Source organism: Macrobrachium nipponense, chromosome 22, assembly GCF_015104395.2.
Source record: "Macrobrachium nipponense isolate FS-2020 chromosome 22, ASM1510439v2, whole genome shotgun sequence".
Classification (NCBI taxonomy): domain Eukaryota; kingdom Metazoa; phylum Arthropoda; class Malacostraca; order Decapoda; family Palaemonidae; genus Macrobrachium; species Macrobrachium nipponense.
In genome coordinates, this window is record NC_087213.1 from 13,905,080 (window position 1) to 13,915,599 (window position 10,520).

The 10,520-nt window shown below is 35.9% G+C and overlaps 1 protein-coding gene across 1 annotated transcript; it reads right to left on the reverse strand.

Annotated features, from left to right (window-relative positions):
- Nucleotides 1-8,022: 8,022 nt before the first annotated feature.
- Nucleotides 8,023-8,652, reverse strand: LOC135198867 (KRAB-A domain-containing protein 2-like). The gene has a single exon (XM_064226839.1). It carries the CDS (start codon nt 8,650-8,652, stop codon nt 8,023-8,025), a length of 630 nt encoding a protein of 209 aa, XP_064082909.1.
- Nucleotides 8,653-10,520: the final 1,868 nt, after the last annotated feature.

A 10,520-nucleotide genomic window follows, 5' to 3' on the forward strand; every position in this document is an offset into this window, starting at 1 on the left:
TAACCTTTCAAATACCGTATATCTTTTCATTGCCATGACTTGAATTATCCAGTAATTTTATGCTAATAATTGCCTTAGTGTGTACAAGAAATACAGCGACAGTATAGAATATTTCTTTGTTTTCTTAAAGCCAACAAATAACTGAGAACTATTCGCATGTTGCTTCTACCATAACAAAGTGACTGAACTAATAATGAAAGAAAATAACACTGATTCATCAAGAAAGTATGAAAAGCATTATCGCCATTGAATTTAATAAATCTGTAATAATAATAATAATAATAATAATAATAATAATAATAATAATAATAATAATTCGACCTTCCTCTGTAACCTTCCACCATCTAAGATCTTGTACCGGTTTCCTAAAGATAAACACGAGAGGCGGCGCATATGCACACTGTTTATACGAACAAATATTCTCTATGCAAATGGATACGCCCCTCCTTGCCACCAAACAAACAGCCATTTCATCTTCTATTACTATTCGAGCACTTTCAGTGAGACCTGAATTCTGTACGTAAAGAAAACCGGCGATACATACTTACATGTGTGCGTATGAGCGTCATTTATTGCTTACTTACACTGATGCTGGTTTGGGTGGCTGCTATCACGTTTCTGCACAAGAGAAACCACGAAGAGCGTGGAGGTTTATGTTAAAAGAATCCACGAGAGAGAGAGAGAGAGAGAGAGAGAGAGAGAGAGAGAGAGAGAGTTATTACTAAAGTCTCTGTCTCACTATTGGGAGAAACTATCGAAAGGAATTTCAAGATCCTTCATCGGACGATCTCCTTTAAGTGATGAACTTTCGATGTCCTTCCGTGAATACTTTGTTATTATTTGTTTCGTCTTATTTTTTTCATTATTAATTGTTTCGTCACCGAAACTACAGCAAATTTAAAAGCTTGTCAACTATAGCATGTCACCCAACAGGCCTTTTTAATAACCGCCATCAAGCATTGTTTCCTTGACGTTTGTTGAGCGTTTCGCGAATTAATCAAAAAGACTAATTGATTGGGCTATTTCTGTGCTATGGGAGGGATCAGTATCGTTTCTCAAAGTGACGATTACAGAACATGTCTCTACCAGAGACTTTTCTCTCCTGATAAGCCTTACTTTTAATGACTCCTCACTGGTATTTCCCTCTGTGATGTTCAACATTTTGCTGATCATCTTCGGAGTGTGCTTTCTCATTTGGGTTTTCTCAAGATATTGATATTGTGTGTTTCTCCTTTTGTTCAATTTTCATCTCCCAATATACAACAGCAGTTTGACATTTGGTTCTCACGACCTAGAATATTTATACTCTATTATTTATAGTCTTATGTCCCATGGATGTTCAAACCTTGTCAGTATTATTTTATTCACATCTTCCACGTTTTCTTATCTAGCGCACCATATTGAAAATACAGTCACATAACCTGTTAACAACAGAAGCATCATGTCATCTGAATAAAAAAAAGTAAAAAATGCACCGAAGTTTCCTTGGCGCAGATCGAGTTTTTGTACAGATGCTGTATGAGCCTTGGTCCATGAAACTTTCAGCCAGGCCAGTGGTGACCTGTCCTATTTCGTTGCATGACGCAAGATCATGGTTAACCTTAAGCTTAAATAAAATGAAAACTATTGAGGCTAGATGGCAGCAATTTGGTATGTTTGATAATTGATGAGTGGATAATCAACATACCAATTTGCAGCCCTCTAGCCTTAGTAGTTTTTGAAGATCAGAGGGCGGACACAAACAGTGCGGACGGACAGACAAATAGCCACCTCAATAGTTTTCTCTTACAGAAAGCTATGAAACTGTAGGTCACGTTGCAATGATTATAATAACGAGTTTTTTTGACACGAAAACAACATAACCAGTCACACTTTTCACAAGATTTTTTCAAACCATTGCTATCTCGAAAAACAAGCTTTATCGATGATTCAGGAAGTTTATTCAAGGAGGCAAAAGGTTTACCTGTTGTCAAAAAATACACACATACACACTTTGTGTAAATATAAACTATCCATTCCTAACACAGGATACTTATCTACATACTAATGCCATATGACAACAAACTTTGCCTAAGATCCCACGAAACTTCGTAAAGAAGGAGAGAGGCTTATCTGGTGGCAACAGCGCTTAGTAACTTCTTCAAGAAAACATCTGAAAGTCTACATTTCCCTCCGTCATTGAGACAAGTCAAGGGAAAAGGGAAAATTTCGGTGTCACTCGCCTCATAAAAAGTATTTTATTGAAGTTCCATTCAAATGGAAACCCTTCAGAGTCTCCAGTTAGGTTACGAAGCTGTATCTCTGGAGGATTATCAGGCCAAATGACGCACTACTTCCACACTGCCTGACATAATACTTCCATTTCTCGAATGCATTGTGGCACTGAATCTCTTTTATTCCGACTTCGTATTATTTGAATTTTCGCTCCTCCTTTCTCTTTGCTACTGTTTATAAAGGTTGTTATTATATTTCATGTCTAAATATGTTATGATTTAGCAGAGTAGATAAAGTAGAGAAAAATGCGAGATCACATCTGACGAAAGAAAGAGATTAGCAAAATATAATCATCAAAATAGAACACTTCTAAATGACGCAAGAGAGAATTAACATCTATAAAAATACCAGTTACGTAATTATTTTTTCATAAACCATTTTCGACTTATAAACGATAAAATGAGCAAAGAATGAAACTGATATAAATGAAAGATGTTCTTATGTCGAATATATTTCACCAACTTCTAAAATATTACTTGGCAAAGATTCTCTCTCTCTCTCTCTCTCTCTCTCTCTCTCTCCCCACAAGCCATGATACACGTTACGGCTGCATTCCACTTTGACCTTAGAATAATAGAAACCTCAGGAGACAAAGCTATCTCTGTCTTCTCTCTCTCTCTCTCCTTTCTCTCTCTCGCTCCTAATATATATATAGATATATATGTATAAATATATAAATATATATAGATATATATATAGATATATATTATTATATATATAGAGGAGAGAGAGAGAGAGAGAGAGAGAACGAGAGAGAGAGAGAGAGAGAGAGAGAGAGAGAATAGAGAGTGTTTTTATTGCGTATTTTAAACCCGAGTCTTGTAATAACTGCGATTTACCGAAATAGAAAAACACTCATGTTATATTTCAAAAATAATGTGTCGCTTATTTTGTCTTCATCATTTCATTATTTACTTGGGTGTTACTTGAACAGAGACTCCTTCACAAATCCTCCCTAACATAGTGAATGACACTGTTCTCATTATCTTGTGAAAATGTGGAAAATGAGGATTAAAGACCGTTTGTGTTGTAAATTGGAATACTTCGCGTTTTCATATTATGAATTAAAAATGCGCGATTAACAGTTTATTCATCATATTTCCTGTTTGTAGTGGATAAAATATTCATCTTTTTATCACTGATGAGGGAACTTGAATAACAAACTTTTTAAAAAGTTCAATTGAAATTATGTTCTTCGAGAAATTAAGTAGTGTAGTCCCTCCCAGTGCAACGCCCACCCAACTGAGGCCATAGGGGCGTGCATCCTTATGCAAGATCTGTCAATTCATAGAGGGGTGGGGGGTGGGGAGGCAACCGGTGAACTTCAGAAGTGTTTGAATTATAATTCATATCAGCTGACTAGACCAAGTGACGGTATGGCGCATGGAATTTAAGCAAAAGGCCAATCGCTTGGACCTATGAGGTCATTCAGCGTTGAAACCGAAATTAAGAGTATAAAAGTTTTAACAGAAAGAAAACATCGCAGTTGCACTATGAAACAATTGTTAGGAGTGGGTGGAAAGTAAAATGAACGAAAGAGAATATGAACGAAGGTAGAGTAAAATGCATGATAGAAGTTGCAGCTAAGGTGCCGAAGGGACGATGTAAGGACCCTTAAGTAATGCCTACAGTGCACCGGATGAGGACCACTGACGGCACTACCAACAAACCACACACACCCATCCCGGCCTATCCCATCCCTATGGAGGCGAATGACGCCTCGGTAAATCAACTCTGAATGACGTCAGTAGCTGAACTGAATGGTATTGATAAATGCCATAAATATATAACTTTTATATTATATCATTAGTTATGTAGATAACAGAATAGCAAATTCTCCCCTTGGAATGCTTATTATTTACGTCCTCTATACGTTAGAATAAAACATTTGAATTTAAATGATTATTAGGACATGAGAGGTCAAATGGTCACGGAAATCGGCTAAAAGAGAAAATTTGACATCTCACAAAAATAAACGCATGAAATAATCTTAACAGATGCTAATATTGGTATCACCCATCACCACGGACGGAGTCCGCCAAAGAAAACTTCATTGTAATGGTGAGTTTACACTAGGCTTCACCGCACGCTGCATACATAAGACTCATCACCAACTCCTCCCAAATTCTTGTTAGCCCCGCCTACTGGACTGCTCATCAAGACTCACGCCATCCACACCACTAGCTCACCCTAATGAGTAGTCCAGTAGGCGGGGCTAACAAGAATTTGGGAGGCGTTGGTGATAAGTCCTATGTATGCAGCGTGCGGTGAACCCTAGTGTAAACTCACCTTTAGAACCTATCTTGTATTAAGTGACCCACAAGATTAAACCTCATACCACTTATCATTGTGTAAGAAGATATATTCTTTTGATTTACTATATGACTGAGTCCACTGATAAATATTAATCTGTGACAGCGTAATTCAGCAATTATGAATACCCGAATTGGTGCAATTTCTTATTATTTCGTGAATCTTTGGTGTAAAATCAAGCATTTAATTACTTCAAGAGCGTATAATATATTTGTGGGGCGTCACATTTTCTACCATACATGAATTCCGTGATTTTTTTTTTACCTTTAATGACCTAGTTACCATATAAATGTGCATATTGTCTTGTGATTTGTATACCCAACACTTCCCGAAAAGGGGTAGTGCCATCAGTGCACCTGACACGATGCACCGTAGGCATTACTTGAGGCTCTTTGCAGCATCCCTTCGGCCCCTAGCTGCAACCCTTTTCATTCGTTATACCGTGTCTCCGTTCATATTCTATTTCTTCCATCTTTCTTTCCTTGCTCTCTTGACAATTGTTTTATATCGAAACTGCGAGGTGTTCGTCCTCCTTGCTCTAAATTCCATTTCCAGCGCTGAATGACCCGTTTGTAGGTTCTATCGCGTAGCCTGTGCCCTATATTTTATATTCCATTCCCTATACCCAAAAATACCTTCTCAATTTTGGCCTTTTTCAAGTAGCTATGGGCTTGGGTCTCGACTTCGTTTTCTCACCGTTTTCACACTTTTTGTCTGGTTTCAATGGCTTTTGGTGTTATTTTACGGATTTCAGCTTAACTTTTGGCTCATCTTCAAGCATATGGGGACGTCCTCAACAATTTCAATATGTGGAGATAGATATGCGTCAAGGTCCATCCATTCCTTCTGAAAGGCGACACCACCATCAACCAGTAGATGAATCAGGAGGCTAACTAGGCTAAGCCTTCCTCTGTAGAGTTGAGCACCTGTAAATTCTATTCAGCAAACACTTCAGGGCCGCTAAAGGGAGGGGTTCTGAAACCACCAAAAATTACCCTCATATTAATTTGGAAAGAAGTAAGAGTTGTGGCAAAATTTAATGCTTTTTCTAAATTTGTGCTGGTGGATCAACGATGACGAATTTCCTACTTTATCTAGTAAAAGTTGAATATTATTTGTTTCGGATTCCAGAGAATTAGACTCTACGTCTAAGAAAATAATGAGTTAATTTTTCTTTTCTTCAGAATTTCTGCTGGTGGGTTAGATATGATTAATTTATATACTTTATTCAGTAAACGTCAAACATATCTGTTTCCGATTTCAGTACGAGAAAATGATGAAGAGTTGAAAAAAAAATGTGATTTCTTGTTTTACAAAATTTGTGTTGGTTAATAATAGATGATTAATTTGTTAATTTATTACTATTTGGTAAACGTTGAACGTATTTGTTTTGGATTCCAGTGAATGTATAACAAAATACTCTTTAGGGAAATCAATCAACATAGCTTCAAGCCTGACAGCTCAAAGTAACCACTTGATCCTGCATAATTTTAAGCCTACTGTGAAGGAGGGAAGCCTTAAACGACAACGATATCCGATTTACTCTTCCCTTTAATAAATAAATGATAAAAAGAAAGAACGAAACAGAACAGTATAACTAATAAACGAGTAAAAATGCTCCGAAATGGAGTTTTCTGTACAGCGTATAATGCTATACAAAACCATCAACTACGGTAACGGAGTCTAGTTGCTCACCAAATGCGGTAGAGTGAGGGTGCGTCCCATGTCTCAGAAAAGCGCTGCCAGATGTACGATCATGGCTAACTTTAACCTTGAATAAAATAAAAACTACTGAGGCTAGAGGGTTTCAATTTATTATGCTTGATGATTGGAGGGTGGATGATAAAAATGCCAATTTGCAGCCCTCCAGCTTCAGTAGTTTTTGAGGTCTGGGGGCAGACGGACAGACAAAGTCAGCACAACAGTTTTCTTTTACAGATACTAAAAGAAAGAAGGAAAACACGGACATAATCAATATAAAGAAAGAATCAAATACGGTATATATATAAATAAGAAGAAGAAGGAATCAAGCACGCCGGTATATGTCTTCCGGATGAAATATTGCAGGAGAGGAAATAAATAAATCCGGTTAACTTATTTTGCTCGTCACGATTTTCATTTCTGGAGATAAAAAAGATATTCGTCACGGCGGACCGAAACGAGATTTGTGTTTTCAATGCTTGAAAATCTCGTCTCATCAAAAATCGTTATATCATTGCATTGAACATTACAGCATTATATCACTCTCTCTCTCTCCGTCTCTCTCTCTCTCTCTCTCTCTCTCTCTCTCTCTCTCTCTCTCTCTCTATCTATATATATATATATATATATATATATATATATATATATATATATATATATATATATATATATATGTTACAGTCAACATGCGTAATCAGTCATTACGCGTAATGACTAAAACTTTTAGTCATTTCACGTAATGGCTGTGACCGTTAGCCGTTATGTGTAACGACTAAAATTTTTAGTCATTTCACGTAATGGCTGAAATTTAGGGTCAGGCATTTCACGTAATGACTAAACTGAATTTTAAGAATTAAGAAATAGCAATGTTTTTTTGTTCATTTTTTAAAATCAATCGTTGTACACTTGACAAACAATATTCAAATTCAACAACAAACAAACAAATTCAGTAAAAATTTCACATTCGAATTATTTTTAACACAACACTTTCTTATTAAAATCAACTGTTAGAAGTCGAAGCATTTTCATTTCTATATCGTTTACTTGTTTTTGCAGTCCAAACAGCTATGACAACGGCTAGAGCATTTTATCTTGCTTTTGTAGCACTTACAACGATTACTTTCACAACGTCTGTTCCCGGCACAATTGCAACGAACAAAACCTTGGCCACCAGATTTCGATTCTTTTGTTACAGCTTGGCGTAAAGATACTTCCTGTGTACAATTACATCACTTTCTTTTAACAGCTTTTGAGGACAGAGATCAAACTGATTGCGTGAAAACCTTGCTTTCAACATTCAGATTTTACACTAATTTTGTAACATGTCATTTTGATCTCTATCTACAATAACACCTAGAATATTACGAGGATCCCCACGCCCTCGATCAACAAGAGGTATTGGAATGGCGACATTATCTCCTGGCATTCCGGTGGCTAGTTCGAGACGACTTCGTTTCACCATTCGCTCAGCCTGTTGTAGCTGAGCGGATCTTGAAGCTGATCTTTCAGTTCGTATCATGTCAATGCGTGAAGCGATGAGGTTTGCAGGATGTTCATCTTCAGTAAGAACAGGGTCATCTTCAATTGGGATGGGTACACCGCTAGCTAGTATTTGTTCATCAGCTGCTGCAGAATCATCTTGTAAATCAATAGGCTGCTCGGCGTTGATGGCAGCGAGTAAGTCATCTTCAGTTTGCATGCGCTGGATGATTTCTTGTGGTAATGAAGACGTAGCTAAACCCACTTTGGCATCACAACTGTGTATGCTGTGTATGGTGCCCTACCTATTCCAGAATGAAAGCTCGAGTTCTTTTGAAATTGCACAAACGTGATGCCAATGGACCAGTCATTGGTGTCGTTATCGCCCATCCAAGCCACCAACATATCCTTAATGTCTCCATTAGCACGCTCCACAGAGCCTTGACTCTGTTGGTGACGAGGTTTACCGTGTACCATGACAAGTCTCGGCCAGAAAAGTTTCAATTCCGTAATTATTTCAGCCGTATATTCAGTACCATTGTCACTTTGTAGGATGGAGGGTGCACCTATCAAAAGAAAAATATCCAACAAATTATGAGCAACTTCTGCAGCGCGCTTGGAAGTCAAAGCTCTGAGAATAACAAACTTAGTGAGGTGATCCTGGTACACCAATATCCACTTGAATGCATGCTGGGACATTGATTGCATATCGATAAGATCAACTTGAGCCCGAGATGCAAATTCGTTTGTAAGAATAGGACGAACTACGACTCCTTTCGTTCGTGGACGTTTATGTTTCTTTTGACATTCATAACAGTAGGATTTAAACAGCTCTATGGCGTCGCGTGTAACGTTGACATACTTCTTACCAATCTCTTTCACCATTCGGTCACGACCACCGTGGCCTGTTGCAATATGTGCGCGTTTGATAACATCATACGTATCTTCAATGCTGACATAGTACATTGGTTGTTGCTCAGGGTTGCTTCTTCTTTTGATCAATTTCTCAACATCTCCGCATTGCAGTACTTCATACTGAACAAAGAAATTAATTAAAACAACAATTACAGTAAAATAGTAATAGCAAATTAAAGTAAAATTGTATTTTTTTCTTGTTTTTTTTTGTTTTCTTATATCAAAAGGAGAAAGAAATTAAATTACTTTTGAAGAGGGTAGTACTCCTGACGAGTTTTTGCAGTCGTTTGTGCAGCAGCTGCTTTCACATTTTCAATAATTTGAAAGTATTGCTCTTTCGGTATGAAGATTTTTTTGATCACTTCATGCATCTTATAGAGTTCTGTTTTGAATTTATCTTCGAATGATTCAGTCATTTTGTCTAGATTTGTGTCTAGATTCTGAAAATTAAGCCGGAGGACAAAAGTTATTATTATTAAATTTTAAAAGTAAAGCAACAGATAGTATACGATAAATATAAGTTATTATAGATTACGTTAATCTAAGTATGAAAAATTGATAGCAATTTAAATAAAACATTACAATAATATGGTAAAAACAGAAAAAAGGGGGAGGGGTATTACCACTGTGTTGGAGAGGGCAGGTGGAGGCGGACTGAGGAGGGAGGTAAGGTAGAAAAAGAAGAAAAGTCTGGAGTGAAGCCTTAGTGTCGAAGATTGAGACGAAGCGTTGGAGGAAATATTGAAGATAGTTAACGGATAAGAAGTACTTTGATTGTTTAGTTCCGGCCTAATGTGGTGTATAACTAGCGATTCGAGAATTTAAACATAATTTGAAGCATTACGCGTGTTGACTAAAACCTTGTCAGGCAACTAGTGTAATACAAAGCCCTTAATTTCAGCCATTACGTGAAATGACTAAAAAATTTCAGCCATTACGCATAACGGCTATCGGTCACAGCCATACATGAAATGACTAAAAGTTTTAGTCATTACGCGTAATGACTGATTACGCATGTTGACTGTAACATATGTTTATATATATATATATATATATATATATATATATATATATATATATATATACATATATACATTATATATATAATATATATATATATATATATATATATATATATATATATATATATATATATATCTATATATATATTATAATGTTCAGTAAAGAGGATACTAATATACAGTATAATAAAATCTTTATATCATTGTATCCGTCACCATAGCATTATATCACTATTTATAATGTCAGGAAGGAGGCTACTGACATCGTAATGGGGAATACAGTACAATAAAATCTTTATATCATTGTACCAATTATTATACCGTTCTATTACTGTTTAAAATGTTCAGTAAACAGGATACTAACATTGTAATAGAAATACAGTTATAATACATTTTTATATCATTGTAGTATCATTATAGCAGTATATCATATGACTGATTAAAATGTTCAGTAATAGGAACACGGTATAGTAAAATCTTTATCGTTGTAAATCTATCATCGTAGCATTATATCGCTCTTTATAATGTTCATTAAATAGGGTACTAACGTTGTAATGGGAATACAGTATAATAAAATCATATCATTGTATCTATCACCATAGCATTATGTAACTATTTGTAATGTTCAGTTAAAGAGGATACTAACATTGTATTAGGAAGTCTGTTTACTCAAAATATCTTAAAAATAACGTAGAAAATCATTTAAACATTAACCATTTAAACATTATACCAGAAAATATAAAGAACTAATAATTGCATGAACAACAAAGTGAAATAAAATCCTTATATCATTATATCTTATCATTATAGCATTAT